Source organism: Aythya fuligula, chromosome W, assembly GCF_009819795.1.
Source record: "Aythya fuligula isolate bAytFul2 chromosome W, bAytFul2.pri, whole genome shotgun sequence".
Taxonomy (NCBI): domain Eukaryota; kingdom Metazoa; phylum Chordata; class Aves; order Anseriformes; family Anatidae; genus Aythya; species Aythya fuligula.
In genome coordinates, this window is record NC_045594.1 from 1,788,049 (window position 1) to 1,812,093 (window position 24,045).

Consider the following 24,045-nt stretch of genomic DNA (forward strand, 5'->3'; position numbering starts at 1 on the left):
TGGAACGTCAGCCTCAACCTCTCCATCTGGTCTCACCAGCAGATTCTGCATGTTGCTACTGTCTTTCATCTTCATTACACTGAAAGATATTTTTTTTCCTCCTGCAAACCCTCAAACCCTTTGCTGATTTATTCTCAGTTTCATTTGGAGTTATCCCAGTGCTTAAGTGTTTCCAAAACAGCCTGCAAGCTGCTTCAGATTCCCTCAGCTCCAAGAAATACTGCTACGAACACAAAGTACAAAGCTGAGAGATGGAGTATTTGAACAGTAACCCCAAAATACACCCATCAAGTTTTGGGTTACTTTTTCCTCCTACCTTCAGTTGTTCCTGGAGTCAATTTTTCATCTTTCCCACTGGGACTGGGCCTTTCCAAGATTTGGTTTGTACATAAAAACACCATCCTTGGCTATATGTTAGATTTGATGTCAAGTCCAAAACTCAAGCCAGAAGACTATCAGATGTCTGATTTTAGGAAGTCCCTGGGCATAACAAGGCAATCCTCCTGAGCATCCAGTAATTAGGACGGATTACTACCCTGCTCTGCACTGAAGTTTGGACAGGCTTTTGGCCATTTCTGACTAGAACATCAGTGCAGTTTAGTGTGACACGAAGTGTACTCATTCAGGATGGACATCCAGCAGCAGCAGCTTTATAGAAAAGGACCTTCCAAGCCCAAGGCATCAAGCAAAGCCATCGTTTGTTCACAGTGAGGAAGTGACATTCCTGTTTTGAACGGGACCCAAAGGAAGCCTGCAGAAACTCAGAGACCTGTGACAAGATGACAGAGCTGTACTAACAGGAACATTTGTGAAAAAATGTTTAGCCTCTCAAACTACTCCAAGCAGCAGTCCTAGCAGGCTGACACGTGGTTAGAATATTCTAAAGTTTAACAGGAACCTGACTGGCCTCCACTAAAAGCTTAAATCAAATTTTAATCCAAAACAGGCCTTCAACTTTCAAATACAGCTCATTGAAATTGGGTAGTTTTGAACTGATTGCACTAAGATTAGAAGCAACATCGCACCCATGAAACGAAACACTCCTTCTCACTGTCTTTGCACCAGCGCTGTTGAAGTCTGTCTTGAGCTGCTGCTCTGTAACACGACAGCTCAGCTCAGCCAGGCTGATAAGCTAAAGATCACTTGATATACGAAAGCCCAGCAAGAAACACAGCCTAGCCTATTTGCGGCACACGCAGGGCAATTTGTGCTATGCCCAAACAGTGGCACAGGAGAACAGCTTGGCCCTGCCAGCCCCCATGCTCACGCAGTGCTAGGATGCACCAGGCATCCTCAGCACAGCACTTCCCCGTGCTGCCTTTACCCCGAGCCTCTCCAGGCAGCCTGTTCTCAGCATCAGAGACAACACTTTCAAGCTAGGGAGTGCTGCTTTCTGAAGAGTATTTGTATACAAACGTTCCCCTTCTGGAGCTGCTACATACTCATACCATGATCCAATTACGGATGCAACAGCCCACAGGTGTTACCCTTTGAACGTGACCCACACACGCACTGAACTAAGTGCTGCTCCAAGCTGGCCTGCAGACATTTAGCCCAGAGGTATCTGTTCAGTCTTCTCTGAAGAGCAACCAGGCTGCACAGGACTCCTGAAGCTGGACTCTAGCCCAGCTCTGGTTCTTCTGCAGTCAGAGTGCCCTGAAACCAAGCTCCTTCATTCGCAGAAGATTGTTTCTTGTTTCCCCGTTACATCTTGTTGCATCACACAAAACAGTGGGATAAGCCAAAAACGAAGATGTACTTGAACAGCATACAGATAACCACTAGTTGTGTAAGTATCACAGTAGGGTAACACAAAGACCAAACCAGCTTTCATCCAAGAATCCCCTAAAATTGCCAGCACTTGCAGTACAGTGCTTCATCTGGGGCTACAGGCTGCAATTGCAGGTAGGAGAAAGGCTCCATCCCTGCCTGCAAGAACAGCTTTTCCTACAAATTTTAGTAATTAACTCTTGCTGAACCACAAACCTGACATTTAACACAAACAGCTTACCACTTTAGTTATGGCTAGAGATATGGAAGTATGGACAGTACTAAAATTTAAGGAACTAGAAAGCCTTCTCACATGCCTAGGAAAACTTCTTTTAAAAACCTTACCTCATAAACGTTGGGGTGCCACATTTTGGTCAGGAATCTGAAGGTAGGTGGTGAATATGGATAGTCAATAGGAAACTTAATGTGAGCCTGCAAAAAGAAAAAAATATTTTAGTTAGGAAACAGAACAACAGGAGATCAACAAGCTACCATGACAATGAAAAAGTGGAAAACAATTTCAAGTAAGCCCATTGAGCAGTTCGTTTTACATACCAGCGTCCATGTAGAACCACAGTACAACCCTAGTTTCTTATAAGCAGTCTTTGTAACTAAGCAAGAAAAAAAAAAAAAACACCTAAATATCTGAGCCTTACCAGCCCAGGTCAGTCCTGAGAACAAGCCAAAAGGCGTTTGCCATGTCCTGATTCATGCAGCACTATCCAGCAACTGTTGTTCAACAGGGCAAAATAGATGTGAAAATACAAGAAAATGTTTTCTTGCTGGGTTCAGAAGCAGGCTAAAATCATTTGCTATGATGAGAAGACCTGTTCTACATGTGCCAGTACAAAAATTTTAATTTCATCTTTCCAGAGAGAAGATTTGTTAAACACTTGCTTAACTGACTTCTATCTCCTCAATGTATATAAATATCTGAGGGGTGGGGGACAGAAGGATGTAGCCAATCTCTTCTCAGTGGTTTGTGGGGATAGGACAAGGGGCAATGGCTGCAAGTTAGAGCACAGGAAGTTCTGCACTGACATGCGAAAGAACTTCTTCACGGTGAGGGTGACAGAGCACTGGAACAGGCTGCCCAGGGAGGTTGTGGAGTCTCCTTCTCTGGAGATATTCAAGGCCTGTCTGGATGCCTACCTGGGCAGCCTGCTCTGAGGAACCTGCTTTGGCAGGGGGGTGGGACCCTTTCGAGGTCCCTTCCAGCCCCTACAGTTCTGTGATTCTGTGAACTGACACCCAGGTTTTTTTGCCTTTCTTGTAAGAATAAAACTGGTCTACCTGGGTTCTTAATATCATACTTCATGCCACAACAAACATGTCTGAATGCTGTTTGTGTCTGTTTAATAAATCCGTGCAACTCAATGAACCAAACGCGGATGGGACAGGACAGTGAGCGTTGCCTTTCCATATGCACAAGGTCAGCAGACGGCAGTGGAGCAAGACTGAGCTGAGTCAGTTGTGCAGAGGCTGCAGAGATCCCAGCACTGGATATGACTGCTGTGCTGCCCTGCCACTCACAGCAGCTGGAAAAGCCAGTGAAGTAGGGAAAAAGGGCTGAACCTGGACAGGTTAAATGCCAGGAATGCTCCTCTCAGAAAATGGGGCTTATGCACCATGCTCTGGGCTGCGGAGCCTAAATCCTCCCCTCAGTGTTGCTCAGCCTGCCAGGACTCCCACCGCCAGCCCCAGGTGGGATCTCTAGAGAAGCACCCAGCCCAGGAGGTGGTCACTGACCTTGTTCACAGGACAAGGCATGGGAAGGTTTTGTCCCAGGTCCCAGAAATATAAGCAGGCAGGCAAACAAATTAAATCACGAGTGATTAAGCAGCTGGCTACAGTTTTACTTACAGACTGGCATACATCTTTGCATCATAACCCAGCTTTTATTGGGCCAAAGTTCCAGGGAGCAAAGAACAGAAGGTTTTCTGTTCAACTTTATAAAACAAGCTGAGCAGCTCACATGGCTTTACGTGCTGCACATCTGCTGGTGCTACTGGCGGCACGTGGGTATGTTACGGCAGCATCAAGTCCTTCCACCACAGGAATTTGCCCCAGCATGCTCATAAGCAAACAACTCAGGATTTGCTTAAACAATCCTAGCCCTTGGTTTAAGGTCAGTTACATGAATGGCACTGTTCCAAGAGAGCAGGCAAATGCCTGTTATCACTACACCACTGCAGAAATAAGCTGCTGCAGTGAGACAATACCTGGCACCAAAATATGCTGCCCAGGACTGGGAGCAGAGCAGAGATTTACCAAGGGCAGGGCAGATTTACTTCACCTTAAGAACTGTATCTCATAGCTGCAGACTTCTTGGGACCACCAGGGTTTTCCCAAGCCCATTCCTGTGCTTACATGCAGTTTCAGGAGATCTAAGGCTTGAAACAGCCCAAGGACTGAGATTAAAAATACAAGAAACAACAAAACTCAGAATGGGGCTAGATACAAGATTTCTTGGCAGGAGCTAAATGCGTGTCTTCTACACTGGTATAGTTACTAGACAGCTAAAAAACCTTGCCAGCAGCTTATCAACATCATCTTCACACCCCATATACACGGCTGGGGGCTGAGGAAGCAGGTCCAATCCCTCACAACACAGTCTCTCTACTCCCACATCCTGGGATGAAGCCCTCAGGGCTGGGTGAAGACCACTGGGAAAGCTGAGCCATCCAGCATCCATGGGCTCTGTGCACGACAGCCATGCAGAAGTTATAGGCCCTGGAAGATGGTTTCCAACTTCTAAATCCTGTTCTGTAGCCACAGCTCTGCAATAGAAAAGGGCAATCTGCCAGCCTGCAACAGCAAACATTAGAGAATTAATGAAATTGGTGTTTTGCCATGGGAAGGATGCCTTCTGAGCTCCGGCACCAGAAAATGCAACTGGAGAGAAGTTAGAGAAGTCTTTTCTGCTCATGCAGAAGCAGCCGAGAGCCAAGCTTGCCTGTAACCACTCACATGTTCGGAGGACTCACAGGAGCACGCTATCTGTCAGTGAGCCTCTTCTAGCTAGCGTTATAAATGAAGTCTCAACTCAATCTGAATTTAGTAATATTTATAAAAGAAATATTTATAAAAGGTATAAAAGTTAGGTGTGTGTGTCGATCTGCTTGAGGGTAGGAAAGCTCTGCAGGAGGATCTGGATAGGCTGCACCGATGGGCTGAGGTCAACTGCATGAAGTTCAACAAGGCCAAGTGCCGGGTCCTGCACCTGGGGCGCAATAACCCCAAGCAGAGCTACAGACTGGGAGAGGAATGGTTGGAGAGCTGCCAGGCAGAGAAGGACCTGGGAGTGATGGTGGATAGTCGGCTGAATATGAGCCAGCAGTGTGCTCAGGTGGCCAAGAAGGCCAACGGCATCCTGGCTTGTATTAGGAACAGCGTGACCAGCAGGGCTAGGGAGGTGATCGCCCCCCTGTACTCGGCTCTGGTGAGGCCACACCTCGAGTACTGTGTTCAGTTTTGGGCCCCTCGCTACAAGAAGGACATCGAGGTGCTTGAGCGGGTGCAGAGAAGGGCGATGAAGCTGGTGAGGGGCCTGGAGAACAAGTCCTACGAGGAGCGGCTGAGGGAGCTGGGCTTGTTTAGTCTGGAGAAGAGGAGGCTCAGGGGCGACCTTATTGCTCTCTATAGGTACCTCAAGGGAGGCTGTAGCGAGGTGGGGGTTGGTCTGTTCTCCTACGTGCCTGGTGACAGGACGAGGGGGAATGGGCTTAAGTTGAGCCAGGGGAGTTTTAGGTTAGATGTTAGGAAGAACTTCTTCACTGAAAGGGTTGTGAGGCATTGGAACAGGCTGCCCAGGGAAGTGGTGGAGTCACCATCCCTGGAAGTCTTCAAAAGACGTTCAGATGTAGAGCTTAGGGATATGGTTTAGTGGGGACTGCTAGCGTTAGGTCAGAGGTTGGACTCGATGATCTTGAGGTCTCTTCCAACCTAGAAATTCTGTGTGTGATTCTGTGTGTGAAAAGCTATAAAAGCTATAAAAGGCATAAAAGGCAAGTAAACAGCGCTGGGTGTGCAGGGAGTCTACGCTCCACCAACACGCACACACAAACATCAAATATTCTAAATATACAGAACATTGCTTTTACATCCTAAACCCGAGTATGCCTATACATACGTAGAATCAGGAAAGGTAACAAACACTTCTTCAGGTTCCATGACTTAACTGTCTCCATTTTTCATTCCTTTTCTTGACTACAAACAAGTCTCCATTTTCCATTCCCTTTTAACAATATGTCTTGCTTTAAGTTGTCAAGCAACTCGGCCTTTGGGCCTTATGTATCCCGTTCTTCCCGGATCAAAGAAAAGCATATCCATCTCCTTTTCAAGGCCAATAGGCCTGGGTCAAAAGGCACGTCCAAGTCAACAGGGGGCGTAACAGCAAAAGCCTTCGATGGTGTGGCAGAAGGATCAGTAAAGAAGCCCGAAGCTCCCTCACTGTCTGGCAAACCATGCGTTTGTGATTGTGGTCCCACATGGCTCTTTAAGGCCTCAGAGATTGCTCGCCAGGTGCCGAGCAATCCCACTGCAACCTTGTCGTTTTTAGTTGCAGAGTCCCTCACCTTGACCTCAGTTTGGTCCCATATTTCAGGCTCATAATCTGTCCAATTGTTAATAAGGAGAATAAGCTGTAAGGTTACCAGGACAGTCTTTGTTCCTAAGGACGTATGATTCCCCATAATGCACAACTGCTTACCAGCGAGAGGCAGTTGTGTGCACGGGTCCGCTTCTCTCAGCTCAAGCTTCTCTCCATCTCCAGTGCGCCTATTTCCAGCGACTTTCTGTACGAGCTTCTCTGAGCAGTTTGCTGAGTCTGTCCAAACCTATCTTCATGAGGCGATCAATGTGCCTGTTCCCATCCTGGTCTCTGTTCTGGTAGCCTGTTCCTTTTCATTCCTTCTTTCTGCTTCTTTATTGATTGTTGTATTGAGAGTTTATAGCCATGGAGTAGGCCGGATGAGAAGCATTTTTGTGAAAATATGCAAGGAGCAGTCTGTCCTTGAGAGAGAGATAAACAGGTGGATCTGAGGCCTGGGAAGATAAGGCAGTAGCTTATGCGCTGTAACCGCAAGTAGGAGAAACAGTATTTTTTGCAACACTTTTAGGCTTAGCCAATAGGATAGTGACCAGTAGGCATAATTATAGCTGTGTGTATAAATATACGGATATCTGCACAATAAAGTTGAAGCTTGTATTACCACTCATATTGAGTTGATCACTTGCTTCCCCACGCCAAAATTGGAGGGTCTTGTGAGAAACACTCCGTAGCCAATAACTTAGGCTCAGGCGAGGATCACAGTGAAGTAGTAATTTATTCGCGATTGCAATGGCGGGCGCCCCACAAGCAGGAGAGAGCGCATCTACTAGTTCCAAAACACAGTTTATATACCTTTTGATGGCAGGACCCTCCCCTGTTTCCCCACTGAGTGGGTAATCCAGATTCACAATCTATCTGATGCTTCACAAACAATGCATGGCCTTCAGTCGCCGGCCTGTTAAATTTCAAATTTCTTTTGACATTTTTACTGCTTGAAGTGGTAATGTTTCTTCACTTATCTGACTTGACTTGACACCGTGATTTTCACCTAATTGTCCTAAGGAGTCTGATTGTCTGCATTTTACAAGGTCGCCTGCTAAACTTTCTTATCACTGTAAGCATATCTCAGTACCACATTCCCTCCTTCTAAACAATGTAACTCTGCAAAAACAACATTTCTATTCCCACAGTCTCGAACCCGCAATTGATGACATAACTTCATCATATCATGTTGCCTCTTTTTTTTTTTTTTTTTTTTTTTTTTTATCTTGAGGGCAGGCTCCCCTCTTATACCCTTCTCCCCACAGCAGTTCTTTTCAAAACAACTTTTCATTGTTCAAACAACTTTGCAAATAACAGCAACAGCAAACACCCAGCAACTTCTATGCCTTAACAGCTGGAGAACAAGCAACCCTGAGACTGCATGGCATCTCCTGAATCACCCTTCTTTGTTTCCTCTAAACTCTTTTACATTCCTGATAGCCTCATCGTTAAGAGTCTGATGTTATCATCAACCATGGGGCTTTCCGACCCCCATGGCCACACTCCCACATCTCCCCCTTCTTTATTAATATCAACCATTTTCTCGACACGAATTACCACTCCATATATAACACTAGCCTGCATGTTTAGCACGTTGAGATGCTGTGGTAGAGCACAAAGCACACGGAGCCTCTGTACAAAGCCTGATTTCAGAGCCACAAGCCCCTGAACTCAGAAACCCCACACTACAGGCAGGGATTTTCTAAAAAGCACCACTTTCAGGTCCCTGCACTGAGATCATTCAGAAGTTGAAAAGCAAAACTAACCGCTTTCCCAGAGCATTATAAATAGGTCCTTGCGGTTTACTCTGCATCTCTTCTGTAACACAAGTTATCACTGGAAGTTACATAGAACCACTCCACACTCGCTAAATGCTGTTTGAGTTTCTGGTGGGTTAAGTTAGCCAAGAAATTCCAAGATGTGGGAATAGAAATGTTGTTTTTGCAGAGTTACATTGTTTAGAAGGAGGGAATGTGGTACTGAGATATGCTTACAGTGATAAGAAAGTTTAGCAGGCGACCTTGTAAAATGCAGACAATCAGACTCCTTAGGACAATTAGGTGAAAATCACAGTGTCAAGTCAAGTCAGATAAGTGAAGAAACATTACCACTTCAAGCAGTAAAAATGTCAAAAGAAATTTGAAATTTAACAGGCCGGCGACTGAAGGCCATGCATTGTTTGTGAAGCATCAGATAGATTGTGAATCTGGATTACCCACTCAGTGGGGAAACAGGGGAGGGTCCTGCCATCAAAAGGTATATAAACTGTGTTTTGGAACTAGTAGATGCGCTCTCTGCTGCTTGTGGGGTGCCCACCCTTGCAATCGCGAATAAATTACTACTTCACTGTGATCCTCGCCTGAGCCTAAGTTATTGGCTACGGAGTGTTTCTCACAATTTGGGGGCTCGTCCGGGATCCAGTCACCTACTGGGGAGCCCCACCGCAGCAGCAGGAAGGCATGCCCCGCTGATTTCAGCGGTCCTGTGCATCGACGGTGGCGGTTCTGCAGAAAGCTGACAGAGGGCCCGAGACTGGTTAAAGAGGCAGGATCCGTGAAGTAGTGGGGAAAGGAAGAAGGTAGGCACTCCGGGTTTTTAAGAATCGATCCGGTAACTCTGTGCACAGACCAAGGTAAGAAATATTAAGTATTGCCTTGGGGGTCGGGTGATCTGGTGTATGGTAAGCCCTTGCACGGGGAAGTGCTGGCACTACACCAGGGGAATCTGGTGTACGGTAATCCTTGCACGGGGAAGTGCTTGGAAGTACACCGGGGAATCTGGTGTACGGTAATCCTTGCACGGGGAAGTGCTTGGAAGTACACCAGGGAATCTGGTAAACTCAGGTGTGCGGTAACGCTGGCACGGGGAAGTGCTTGGCGGTACACCCCCATCTTTCAGTACATTGGTGTGTGGTACACTGCAGAAGGGAAAATTCTGTAGCACATACTGGCGAGGGTTAGGAAAAATGGGAAAATATGAGTTCCAGGGGACAGGGAGATATCCCTGGGGGAGTGCCTACTAATAGTTCTTCCTGAAAAATTATAAGAAATTGGAAACATAATCCCAAAATTAGAGGGATTGTAAAAGAAAAGTAATTAAAAAAAAAAAAAAAAAGAAAAAAAACACAGGTTAAACATTGTGTATCAGTCTGGACAAAAGAATCAATTAAGGAAACAGCAGTATTTTGGCCAAAATACGGGTCTGATGAAAATTCAGGCTTTAAATTTATGTGTAAACAATAAGATTCCTTTTTCAGAGAAGGAGCCAAGTTATGCTCCCTATAATCTTAATATTGAACTGGTGGCAGCAGCAGTCACTCCAGGAAGGGAGACAGGGACTGGAATTAACACTGTCCCTAAAGAAGGATCGTACTCTAGGCTCTGGCAAGAATTAGAACAAGGTAGAAGATATGTTGAGAATTTTGCCTTCCCTGATACTAACAGTACTAACACTAACTGTGTATCCTCTTAGGTGAACTACCCCCTCCTCCTTACCAGCAGAGAGGTTAGGACTTTTTAAGAAGGAGAGGAAGTCTTTATTCAAGGACCCCAACAGCCTAGCTGAACAATTAGACCAGTTCCTACGACCTGATTTATACTCTTGGGGGAGGGAATTATGTCTATAAGTATGTTGTTTACAGGGAAAGAAATGGGAATGATCAGGAGGAGAGCTGCTATACAAGAATGGGAAAGAGCTCATCCTCCAGGACCAGGGGTAATACCGGCAGGGCAGAAATACCCACTTGCCAATCCTGGCTGGAATAATAATAGTGTGCAACACAGAAATTATATGAGAGACTTAGTGTCAGAATGAGAAAGTACTTGGGGATGAGACCTGAGGACCCAGTATCCCAAGGGCTCTTGAAAGTTCATTGTGTGATTAAAGCCTGGCAAAATACGCAGAAAATGCTTCAGAAGGTGGGGGGAATGTAGTGAACAGTCACTGGGGGACCCTCCTGCGGGAGGCCCTGGAGGGGTGTGTCTGGTGGGTTTATAAGACGGAAAAAAAAAAAAAAAAAAAAAAAAAAAAAGATCGAAACTAATGGTATAATGGTATTGACAGTGCAGCGGGTAGTGAGGCAGAGGGTTGGAGAAAGATGAAGAAAATCTTCAGGGGGAGTCAGGGCCAGGATGGAAAGGAGAGGAAGAGAGATGAAGGAATGGCAGGCAAAGAAGGCTGCCTGTGTTGTGGCCCGAGTCCTAGCAGAGACAGGCTTTGATAAGATGTTTTAAGTGTGGCCAGGCTGGCCACTTCGAATGGGAATATCTGGAGTGGAAGAAGGAGGAAAGAAGGAAAATGGGATGAAATATGCTATATTGATATGTTGTTTCAGTATCTTGGAGGGAAAAGGTATGGAATTAAGTTGGACCCTGACTGAGCCTTTGGTGCTGGTATTAGAAAAGTACAGGCTGGAAAAAGATAAAGGAAGTGTTAAAAGAGTTGCTGAAGGTGTTAAAGGTGTGGCATGTAATATTTAACAGAGCTGTTTGAAGTTGAATGAGCAGGGAAAGAGGATGTAGGCATTATCTAAGTAACAGTCTAGAAGTTATGGTATATTTGCATATTTGCTGTGGTGTTTGGTCAGTTTCCCAAGCATCGGGGAGGGCGGAACAGCCTGCTCCACCAGGGGCCTCTCCAGCGGCCGCAGGGGGGCTTCGGCTCCAGCGCCTGGAGCGCCTCCTCCCCCTCCTTCTGCACTGACTTTGGTGTCTGCGGGGGGGTTTCTCGCTCTCTCAACTGCTGTTGAGAAGCAGGTTTTTGTTTGTTTCTTTGTTTGTTTGTTTTCGTGGATGTGCTCTCACAGAGGCACGGACTGTATTGCTGATGGCTTGGCTCTGGGCAGCAGTGGGCCCCTTAGGGCCAGATGAAATTGTCCCTTATCTGCCACGGGGGAGGCTTCTGTTTTTTTTTTTTCTCACGGGGGCTGCCACTGCAGTTTCCCACCCCCCTACTCACAGCCCCCGAACCTTGCCATCAAACCCAATACACTGGGAAACAGCTAGGTCATTACTGACCTGTAAAGTATCAGGGATTAAATTAACTAATGAAACCCTAAAAAGTGATGGGGCTGGGATAACAGTGCCACTTTGGGGGGGATACCAAGCTGAGACTAGGGGATAAAATGATCACTGGGTAATTATTGTATGTACCCAAGGCAAGGACTAATTTGTTGGGAAGGGATTTGATGATTAAATTGGGCATTCAAATAGTAAATTGTTAGACTGGAATAACAGTGTTATGAATGGAGTGCTCTCTGGCCCTGAGAGCAAACATACATGTATATTCACCTCTGACTGGAAAGACCCTGAAATGGGGGTGGAAGCAACAATATAGGTGGACAATTTTACCTCAGGGGTTTACAGGGCCACCTATCTATTTGGGTAAGATCTAAAAAAAAAAAAAAAAAAAAAAAAAAAAAGAGATTTTGGAGCAATTACAACCTCCCAAGGAGGTATTAATGTTAACAAATATGTGGATCGTTTTCTATTGTCAGTACAGGAGAAAAGAGTTGTGAAGGAAGCTACTAACAAGCTATTCAACTTTCTGGGAAAGCAGGGCTTGGGAGTATTAAAAATAAATAAATAAATAATTACAATATGGAGAAAGAGAAGTCAGGTATTTAAGGCATCTAATGTCTGAGGGAAAATGAAGAATAAATCCAGAGAGAGTTCAGGGAATTATTGAAAATTAAGAAAGAACTAAAAAGTTTTAAAAGAAAGATTTTTTTTAAGGAATCAGGAGCCATGAAGTCTGAAGGAAAACAGATACTCCCTGATGGGAGAGAAATGCTGAATAAAGTGATAATGAGGCAAATATTAACTGTTTTACATCAAAAGAGTCATTGGGAGGTGCAAGCAATGTGTGATATTGTGCTAAGAAAGTATGTCTGTGTAGGAATATACACTTTAGGGAAGCACATATGTAGAGGATGTACCATATGTCAAAAGGTAAATAAAAAGGTGTTCTGTAACCCATCTAGAGGGGGACGGGAGCCGGGGGTTTGACCTTTCCAAAGTATACAGGTAAACTTTACTGAGTTACTTGTTTGTCCTAATTGACCACGTGACTAGATGGGTGTAAGCTTTACTGCAAGGGTTAAAGCAGGCCTTAGAGACTGAGTGGGATTTTCACAGCCCCTGGCACCCCTCCTCTGCTGGGAAGGTGGAGCGAATGAATCAGACATTAAAGAAGCAATTAACTAAACTAGTGTTAGAAACCCAATTTCCTTGGGTAAAATGCTTACTCCTACAGGTTTAAACAGCACCAAGAAAGGATATAGGAATTTCACCATATGAGATGCTGTTCAGATTGCCCTATCTGGGCAGAAGGGATGAGATACCACAATTCAAAATAAGAGAGTTTCCTTAAGAACTGTATTCTGGGGTTGTCTTCTTCTTTGTCATCTCTCAGGACCTGTGGGTTGTTGGCTCAAACCCCACCTTTGGAATTCCCCATTCACCACCATCACCCTGGAAACCGGGTTCTGATTCGGACCTGGAAAGAGTCAACTCCGGCCTGAATGGGAAGGACAATTACTGACCACTGAAACAGCCGTAAGAACTGCGGAAAAAGGATGGACTCACTATACTCGAGTGAAGGCATCTGTCGACGCTAGTACCTGGGAAGCTGTTCCTACAAAAGACTTGTTGGAAGTTGAAATTGAAGAGAAAAATCTCGTAGTGGACTCTGAGCAGGATAAGAGCTTACAATTGTAAACTAACCTTTTATTTTCACAGGTAACTAACGAGTGTGACTTGTGATTGAGAGAAAGGACAGACCTATAGCGAACTGCAGTGCTCCCAAGGGGGGGGTTGTTATAGTAGTAGTGTACACCTTATTTTTGTATCGATAATAATTTGGAAACCTAAGGTTTAAAAATAATGACAGGGAAAAATTGATTACTAATTTTGTTTTTAGTGATTCTATGCCTCAGAGAAGGCCTCGGTCAATTGGTAACTTGGAAAAGGCATGACCAGATAATAGCAAAAACGGGATACCCCATCAAAATATGGGTGACTGTGACAGAGGGTTATGTACCACAAGCCGTCACGTTTGATGCTTGTGAGGTGTTAGCTTGTGGAGATTTAAATGCCCAATGACAATTGAGCAGAAAGAACAAATAACTGGAAGAGACACAACAGCCATATTGAGAATAGCTGTATGGAAACAATCCTCTATTGCCATCAGAGAAAGGGAGAAACTCAAGGAGAAAACAGGAGAGTAAACAGGAGGCCCTCTAAAATGTGGCAGTTCAAACATTTGAGATTCAAACAGGGTATGGGGATGTGAATGCCTGGATAGAATGGGTCAAATATACTATCCAGAGTCTCAACCGTAGCTACTGCTATGCTTGTGCCTCGGGATGACCGATTGCCCAGATAGTGCCCTTCCCATGGGGGTGGACCAAAGACTCCCAAGGGATGCGATGTATGATTGCATTGTACCAAGAAAAGACTGCCTGGGGAAATGAGGCCTGTAAGTCTCTCTTTGCTGTTTCTTGCATGATAACAATATCACGGTTCCCCCTGCATTCTCTACAGCTATAGGTAACCATACAGCTTGCCTCTCACGGCAGGGTGTGAGTGCTACCTGGCATCTGGGAGAATTTGCCTTGTGCTACCAAGGACTTGATGGGAAACTGCTCAAGACTAGAGATCCCCAGGGCAGATCTCTGGTGGTACGGTTGAGGGAAGATCTTATGGTCCACCCTACCATCTAATTGGGAAGGCACTTGTGCACTTGTTCAATCAGCTATACCCTTCACCCTGGCATTTGAAAGAGAAACATCACAAATACCCAGAAGAAGTAAAGGAGGCTTAGGAATATCATTTGATGATAGAGTATACATAGATTCTGTTGGGGTACCTAGAGGAGTTCGGGATGAATATAAAGCCAGAAATTAAATTGCTGCAGGGTTTGAGTTACTGTTCTGGTGGGTAACAATCAATAAAAATGTGGATTGGATTAATTATTTCTATTATAATCAGCAGAGATTCATCAATTATACCAAGGATGCGATGAGAGGAATCGCTGAACAACTAGATGCCATCAGCAAAATGGCTTGGGAAAACAGGATAGCATTAGATATGATGCTTGTGGAGAAGGGTGGTGTATGCGTGATGCTGGGCAACCGTTGTACTTTTATCCGTAACAATACTGCCCCGGATGGCACAGTAACAAGAGCATTGCAAGGGCTTACTACCCTTGCCAATGAATTGGCAGAAAATTCGGGAGCAGACACTTCCATCACAGGATGGTTGAAATCTTGGTTTGGTAAATGGAAAGGGATGGTAATGTCCATATTTACATCCTTGATTGTAGTAGCAGGAGTTTTGACAGCTATTGGCTGTTGCATTATCCCCTGTGTAACGGGACTTGTCCAGCGGTTAATTGAAACCGCATTATTGAAACAAATGACCATAGATCCACCATCCTACTCAGATAAACTGATGATATTAGAGGAAATGGAGAGCAAAGAAAGTGAAGAAGAGGAAGATATTTACCAAATTACACTTAAAATAAATAAATAAATAAATAAAAATAAAAAGAGTTTTTGCAAAAATCAACAGTTTAAAAAAAAAAAGAAAAGGGGGGAATTGTGGGAATAGAAATGTTGTTTTTGCAGAGTTACATTGTTTAGAAGGAGGGAATGTGGTACTGAGATATGCTTACAGTGATAAGAAAGTTTAGCAGGCGACCTTGTAAAATGCAGACAATCAGACTCCTTAGGACAATTAGGTGAAAATCACAGTGTCAAGTCAAGTCAGATAAGTGAAGAAACATTACCACTTCAAGCAGTAAAAATGTCAAAAGAAATTTGAAATTTAACAGGCCGGCGACTGAAGGCCATGCATTGTTTGTGAAGCATCAGATAGATTGTGAACCTGGATTACCCACTCAGTGGGGAAACAGGGGAGGGTCCTGCCATCAAAAGGTATATAAACTGTGTTTTGGAACTAGTAGATGCACTCTCTGCTGCTTGTGGGGTGCCCACCCTTGCAATCGCGAATAAATTACTACTTCACTGTGATCCTCGCCTGAGCCTAAGTTATTGGCTACGGAGTGTTTCTCACAAAGACAAACTGCAAGACTGCTTGCACAGACTCGGCAACAGCCACAGTTACAAGTCAGGTTCCCCCACACACACACTAAAAGCCCAATTTTAAACATATTAAGGGGGGAAAATGGGACTGAAGTAGGCAATAACCACATTTTTCAAATAAAGCAGTAGCTCACAATTCTCCCCCCTGCAGTTTCACCAATCTAAGGTAAATTCAGCTCTGAGCTGCTTCCCACGGATGGCAAGCTCAGCAAGGGACTGCGACATATTCGGAGTGTCAGAGCTGCAGGGCAGCTCACTCCCAGCCTGATTACAACCAAACAGATGAATTTAGGACTCTGGATTTACCTTGTTGCCATCCACACACACCTTCAAGCACCCAGCTGTTACTGCATTTACCTGTTTGACTCCTCCAGCTGAGCTTAAATTAACCAGAAATAACCCTGATTTCAGCTGCTGTCTCACCATGGCTCTTTGACACCACAGAATGCCCTTGATATGGGGAACACAGACCAATTACCCACCCATTCCCCCTTCCCCAACTCATACGTATGGTCCCTAGAGGAAAAAAAAACACTAAGTTAAAAACATGAGCTCCCCTAGTTTGCCATTCAACAGGCCAAACTGTCAGAAGATCCAGCCTTTTGCAGGCATTTACAGTTGCTGCACAAGAACCCCCAAGTCGCAGCTGATTTAAAGATCAAAGCCGAATTTCCTTAAGTGGTATATTCTTTATTGCAGCGCTGGATGCACGGGGGATCCTTCCGCCTATCGTGCATGTTCGAAGTGACAAACTATCTCGTATTTATACAGCGAAACAATGAATATTCAATTAGCACCTATACATATTCATTACCTAACCCCGCCTACCCTCGCTTCGTATGCTAATTAGCTTATCAGTCCTTGCGCTTGCGCAAAGCCTTCCAAGAATTGTGGGCCAGGATCTCCAGGATGTGGGCAGTGGTCTTTGGGAGGAAGGCCGTAGGTCTTCCTCGTAATGCACTTTCTTAATCAGTTGTTTTCTAAGCTGTAAAAATGCTGAGTTATCTTTCGGTTTAACTGAGGGTCGGCAGATAACAAGATGTCTCAGTTAACAGGACATAACAGACAGTTGACTCAAGTTATCTCAAGTCTCAGCCTGACTGTTAACGGATAATGGGATGTTTTCAAATAACAAAATGCTTAAACGTAACAGAAGGTCTACAGATAACAAGATGTTGTTTACTTTGTCCTTGCTAACTTTTAGTAACAAGTTCTATTCTATCCTAAAGTAAGTTTATACAATATCAAACCACAAGCTTTATTCTATCCTAAAGTGAGTTTATACTATATCACAGCACACCACATTTTAAGGTTACTGGGACATCACACTCATTTCAGCTGTTTCCTATTTTACTGCCTTGCTCCTTGACATTGCCAATGGTGATCGCACTTCAGATTTCAGTTTCCTTCAGTCTCCAGCTTTGGTAAGGCACAGCCCTAGCGAAATCCATATATGCTGAAAAAAATAAAATCCTACTTGATATCCATGTTATCAGCCTGAAAATGCAAAGCTAGTGTTTGTGCCAACCACTGAATTAAGCCCTGATAGTCATTATGAATAATTATTGCAGTGATTCTGAGTTTCCAGAGGTCTTGAAACATACCTGAAGCGGCAGGTACATACTCATACCATCTCCCTCTTGGTGGGAAACACTAACACGAGCAGGATTCCCTTCTAAATTCAGCTGTCTAGAAATTCAGTATTTATTCCACCTTAGCTCTATATGACATTTTGTAGTCTGACACTGACTTATTCTACTCCTCTCTGTGAGAATATGAATGTTGTTTTTGCAGAGTTACATTGTTTAGAGGAAAGGAATGTGGTACTGAGATATGCTTACAGTGATAAGAAAGCTTAGCAGGTGACCTTGTAAAATGCAGACAACCAGACTCCTTAGGACAATTAGGTGAAAATCACGGTGTTAAGTCAAGTCAGATAAGTGAAGAAACATTACCACTTTAAACAGTAAAAGTGTCAAAATAAATTTGAAATTTAACAGGCCGGCGACTGAAGGCCATGCATTGTCTGTGAAGCATCAGATAGACTGTGAACCTGGATTACCCACCCAGTGGGGAAACAGGGGAGGGTCCTGTCATCAAAAAGTATATTAACTCTATTGGAACTAGTAGGTGGTTTTGAAACTGGTGGGTAACAATCAATAAGAATGTGGATTCTTCCCCAGTCAATAGGGAAACAGGGGAGGGTCCCGGTCATCGAGAAAAAAGAAGTATATAAACCGTGTTATGGAACTAGTAGGCACACTCCTGCTTTTGGGACGCCTGCCACTGCAATTGCAAATAAATTACTACTTCACTGACATCCTCACCTGAGCCTAAGTTATTGGCTACAGAGTGTTTCCGACAAAGGTTAACCGAGATTTTCAATGAATTATCCTTCTGCTAACATGAAGAAGCAGGAGTACTGGGTTGCACTGTGCCATTCTCAAACGCTTTACAGTGCCCAAGTGAGCCTCAGGTGTCCGTCTCTGGCAGAGAGGCTGCCACCCTACATGTAAGCAGAAGATGGGATGTTTGAAGTAGCTGCACACACAATTGCCACTAACCATTTACAAAAGGTGACCAAGCCATATTTAAACCTTTCCTTTTTTTTTTTTTTTCCTTAAAATCTTTTTTTTGCTTTGTTCCTCTTCACCGTGCAAGGGGTACCATACACCAAGTTTCCCTGGTGTACTGCCAAGCACTTCACCATGCAAGGGCTTACCGTACACCAAATTTCCCAACTCTTCCTTTCTCTCCCTTATCTCACGCTTCGTCCGTCTCCGGCCGCGCCCCTCATGGAGCTACAGAACAGCAGATCAGGACTCCACACTCGCTTCGTACAAAAGTTCGTCTCAATCACACATCACACAGAGTCTCACCCAAACCCCAAGGCAATACTTAGTATTTCTTACCTTGGTCTATGCACAGAGTTACTGGATCAATTCTTAAACCCCGGAGTGCCTACCTTCTTCCTTCCCCCACTACTTCACGGATCCTGCCTCTTTAACCAGTCTCGGGCCCTCTGTTAGCTCTCCGCAGAACCACCACCGCCGATGCACAGGACCGCTGAAATCAGCGGGGCATGCCTTCCTACTGCTGTGGCGGTGGGGCTCCCCAGTAGGTGACTGGATCCCAGACGAGCCCCCAAATTGTGACAAACACTCCATAGTCAGTAACAGGTTCAGGCGAGGATCTCAGTGAAGTAGTAATTTATTTGTGATTGCAATGGCGGGTGTCCCACAAGCAGGAGAGCGCGCCTACTAGTTCCATAACACAGTTTATATACTTTTTAATGACAGAACCCTCGTCTGTTTCCACACTGACTGGGTAATCCAGGTTCACAATCGATCTGATGCTTCACAGACAATGCATGGCCTTCAATTGCTGGCCTGTTAAATTTCAAATTTCTTTTGACAGTAGATAGCTGTAGAGAATGCAGATGGGAACCCTGATATTGCTATCATGGAAGGGAAAAGCAAAGAGAGACTTAGAGTCCTCATTTCCCAGGCAGTCTTTTCTAGGTACAATGCAATCATACATCACATTCCCCTGGGAATCCTTGGTCCACCCCCATGGGAAGGGCACTATCTGGGCAATCGGTCATCCCGAGGCACAAGCATTGCAATTGCTATGGTTGAGACTCTGGACAGAGTATTTGACCCATTCTATCCAGGCATTCACATCCCCATACCCTGTTTCAATCTCAAATGTTTGAACTGCCGCATTTCAAAGAGGGCCTCCTGTTTTCTCTCCTGTTTTCTCCTCAAGTTTCTCCTTCTCTGATGACAATAGAGGATCGTTTCCATACAGCTATTCTCAATCTGGCTGTTGGGTCTCTACCAGTTATTTGTTCTCTCTGCTCGATTGTCGTTGGGCATTTAAATCTCCCCAAGCTAACACCTCACAAGCATCAAACATGACAGACTGTGGTACATAACCCTCTGTCACAGTCACCTATATTTTGAGGGGGTATCCTGTCTTTGCTATTATCTGGTCATGCCTTTTCCAAGTTGCCAATTGACCAAGGCCTTCTCTAAGGCCTACAAATACTTAGAAACAAAATTAACAGTTGAATTTTCCCTGTCATTATTTTTAACCTGTAGGTTTCCAAATAATTATCAATACAAAGAATAAGATATATGTACTACTAGAACAAAAACCCCTTGGGAGCACTTCGATTTGCTATAGGTCTGTCCTTTCTCTCAATCACAATTCACACTCATTAGTTACCTGTGAAAATAAAAGGTTAGTTTACAATTGTAAGCTTTTGTCCCGCTCAGAGTCCACTATGAGATTTTTCTCTTTGATTTCAACTTCCAACAAGTCTTCTGTAGGAACAGCTTCCCAGGTACTAGGGTCAACGGATGCCTTCACTCGAGTATAGTGAGTCCAACCTTTTTTCTCAGTTCCTACGGCTGTTTCAGTGGTTAGTAACGGTCCTTCCCTTTCAGGCCGGAGTTGATTCTTTACAGGTCCGAATCAGGACCCAATTTCCTGGGTGATGGTGGTGAATGGGGAATTCCAAAGGTGGGGTTTGAGCCAACAGCCCACGGGTCCTGAGAGATGACAAAGAAGAGGACAACCCCAGAATACAGTTCGTAAGAAAACTCTCTCTTGTTTTGAATTGTGGTATCTCATCCTTCTGCCCAGATAGGGCAATCCGAACAGCATCTCATATGGTGAAATTCCTATATCCTTTCTTGGTGCTGTTTGAACCTGTAGGAGTAAGCATTTCACCCAAGGAAGTTGGGTTTCTAAAGCCAATTTAGTTAATTGCTTCTTTAATGTCTGGTTCATTCACTCCACCTTCCCAGAAGAGGAGAGGTGCCAGACGGTGTGAAAATCCCACTCAATCTCTGAGGCCCGCATTAACCCTTACAGTACTTCTGAAGTGAAATAACTTCCTTGATCTGAATCAATGTTTTCAACTATCGCATATCTAGGGACTATTTGCTCCAGTGATACCTTAGCCACCATGTTTGCAGTGGCAGATACCAAGGGGAAAGCTTACACCCATCCAGTCACGTGGTCAATTAGGACAAACAAGTACTTAAGTCTCCCTACTTCAGGTAACCCAGTAAAGTCTACCTGTATCCTTTGGAGAAGTCAAATCCCTGGCTCCCGTCCCCCTCTAGGTGGGTTACGGATGACCTTTTTATTTACCTTTTGACATATGGTACATCCTCTGCATATTTGCTTCACTGAAGTGTATATTCCTACACAGACATACTTTCTTAGCACAACATCACACATTGCTTGCACCTCCCGATGACTCTTGATGTAAAACAATTAATATTTGCCTCATTGGTGCTTTATTCATCATTTCTCTCCCATCAGGGAGTATCCATTTTCCTTCAGACTTTGTGGCTCCCGATTCCTTAAAAAAAATCTCTTAAAACTTTTTAGTTCTTTCTTAGTTTTTAGCAATTCCCTGAATCCTCTCTGGTTGTATTCTTCATTTTCCCTCAGACATTAGATGCCTTAAATACCTGACTTCTCTTTCTCCATATTGTAATTTACTTTCCAATACTCCCAAGCCCTGCTTTCCCAGAAAGTTGAATAGCTTGTTAATGGCTTCCTTCACAACTGTTTTCTCCTGTCCTGACAATAAAAGATCATCCACATATTGTAACAGTAATACCTCTTCGGGAGGCTGGAATTGCTCCAAAATTTCTTCTAGAACTTGCCCAAATAAATTGGTGGCCCTGTAAACCGCTGAGGTAAAACTGTCCATCTGCATTGCTTCTTCTGCCCTCTTTTCAGGGTCTTTCCAGTCAGAGGTGAATATATCTTTGCTCTCAGGGCCTGAGAGCACCCCATTAATAACACTGTTATTCCAGTCTAACAATTTACTATTTGAATGCCCAATTTAATCATCAAATCCCTTCCCAACAAGTTAGTCCCTGACTCGGGTACAAACAATTATTGCCCAGTGATCATTTTATCCCCTAGTCTCAGCTTGGTATCCCTCAAAATTGGCACTGTTATCCCAGCCCCTTCTACCCCCATCACTTTTTAGGGTTTAATTAGTTAATTTAACCCTTGATACTTTACAGGCCAGTAATGACCTAGCTGCCTGAGTGTATTGGGTTCGATGGCAAGGTTCGGGGGGGGGGGCTGTAGTGGCAGCCCCCACGAGAAGAATCCAGAAGCCTCCCCATGGCAGGTAAGGGACAATTTCATCCAAAATTTCTTCTAGAACTTGCCCAAATAAATTGGTGGCCCTGTAAACCCCTGAGGTAAAACTCTCCGCGAGGGGAGCGTCCTGAGACGAACGAAGCGCATGACAGACCGAAAGGAAGTGCTGTTTTATCCAAGTTTTGATTGGTGGTGCCCAGTATATCGGCCTGGCGGTGTATCTTGTGATCCTATTTTTGCTCTTAAATGCTTTGAGTGTGACAAGAAAGGTGGGAGCATTATCGAAGTAACTAACAGTTGAGAAATTTTGGTATATTTGCTGTGGTGTTTGGTCAGTTTCCCAAGTATTGGGGGGAGGGGGCTGACTGATTATCAAAGCGGTAGAACGGAGAGAGTCATTTCTTTGGTGGTTCGGGCTTGATCCCTGGGAATTTGGTAAGAAGGGGGAGAGCAAATTTATTTAGGCGTCAATACCTTTTTAAACCCCCCTATTGGTGGATACACAGGAGTGATTCCATGTTTTGTATGGGCTTACTAACAAATGCATGGGAAAAAATAGCATTTGGCTTGAAATTCGGTCCTGTTGAAATGTAAATTTTGTGGAAAAGGTGGTAATGTTTGTCTAGAAGACAGAAGACTGAGTGTTTCAGCTGTTTTCCTGAAGTTCTGTGGATTTATGATTGGAACGGGGCTCATTAATGAAATGAAATAGTAAAGTTTGTATGTGGGACAATTTCATCCTGCCCCAAAGGGGCACACCGCTGCCCAGAGCCAAGCCATCAGCAACACACAGTCCGTACCTCTGTGAGAGCACATCCACGAAGACAAAGAAACAAACAAAAGCCTGCTGCTCAACAGCGGCTGGGAGAGTGAGGAGCCAGAAACCTCCCTGCAGACACCAAAGTCAGAGCAGAAGGAGGGGGAGGAGGTGCTCCAGGCGCTAGAGCCAAAGCCCCCCTGCGGCCTGTGGAGAGGCCCTTGGTGGAGCAGGCTATCCTCACACTCCACCCCCCTCCCCGATACTTTGGAAACTGACCAAACACCACAGCAAGTATACCAAAACTTATACCAGAACTTCGAGACTGTTACTTAGATAATGCCTACATCCCCTTTCCCTGCTCATTCAGCTTCAAACAGCTCTGTCAAATGCTACATACTACACCTTTACCACCTTCAGTAACCCTTTTTAAACACTTCTTTCTATCTTTCTCCAACCTGTACTTTCACCAAAGGCTCAGTCATTAGCCAACTTAATTCCATACCTTTCTCCCTCCAGGATGCTGAAACAACATATCAGTATACCATATTTCATCCTGTTATAAATGAGGTCTCAAGTCAATCTGAATTTTGTAATATTTATAAAACAAATATTTCTAAAAGGTATAAAAGCTATAAAAAGCATAAAAGGCAAGTAAACAACGCTGGGTGTGCGGGGAGTCTGCGCTCCGCCAACACACACACACACAAACATAAACATCAAACATTCTAAATACATGTATACAGAACATTGCTTTACATAATAACCCGAGTATGCCTATACATACATACAATCAGGATAGGTAACCAAGTAAACAGTCCTTTAAGTTCCATAACTTAACAGTCGCCATTTTCCATTCCTTTTCAACAATGTCTTGCTTTAAGTTGTCTCCTTGTGAAGGCCAAGAGGCCTGGGTCAAAAGGCACGTCCAGGTCAGCAGGGGGCGTAACAGCAAAAGCCTTCGATGGCTGTAGCAGCAGAGAGGCCGATGGCTGTAGCAGTCGGATCAGTAAAGGAGCCCGCAGCTCCCTCACTGTCTGACAAGCCACATGTTTGCGATTGTGGCTCCACATGGCTCTTTAAGGCCTCAGAGATTGCTCGCCAGGTGCCGAGCAATCCCACTGCAACCTTGTTGTTTTTAGTTGCAGAGTCCCACACCTTGACCTCAGTTTGGTCCCATATTTCAGGCTCATAAACTGTCCGACTGTTAATAAGGAGAACGAGCTGTAAGGTTACCAGGACAGTCTTTGTTCCTAAGGACGTATGCTTCCCCATAATGTGCAACTGCTTACCAGCGAGAGGCAGTTGTGTGCACAGGTCCGCTTCTCTCAGCTCGAGCTTCTCTCCAGCTCCAGTGTGCCCATTTCCAGCGACTTTCTGTACGAGCTTCTCTGAGCGGTTTGCTGAGTCTGGCCGAACCTATCTTCGTGAGGCAATCAAAGTGCCTGTTCCCGTCCTGGCCTCCATTCTGCCAGCCTGTTCCTCTTCACTTCTTTGTCCTGCTTCTTTATTGATGACATAACTTCATCGTGTTGCCTTTCTTTTTTTATCTTGAGGGCAGGCTCCCCTCTTATACCCTTCTCCCCACAGCAGTTCTTTTCAAAACAACTTTTCATTGGTCAAACAACTTTGAAATGTAACAACAACAGCAAACACCCAGAAACTTCCATGCCTTAACAGCTG

At 44.6% G+C, this 24,045-nt stretch overlaps 1 protein-coding gene across 3 annotated transcripts in view; it reads right to left on the reverse strand.

Annotated features, from left to right (window-relative positions):
* LOC116501377 (ubiquitin-conjugating enzyme E2 R2-like) overlaps window positions 1-24,045 on the reverse strand; it is a 90,505-nt gene that overhangs the window by 11,242 nt on the left and 55,218 nt on the right. For all 3 annotated transcript variants that reach the window (XM_032206895.1, XM_032206896.1, XM_032206894.1), the window contains one exon: window positions 2,116-2,202. In XM_032206895.1, the coding sequence (XP_032062786.1) occupies window positions 2,116-2,202 (87 nt within the window). The remainder of the gene's footprint in view (window positions 1-2,115; window positions 2,203-24,045) is intronic.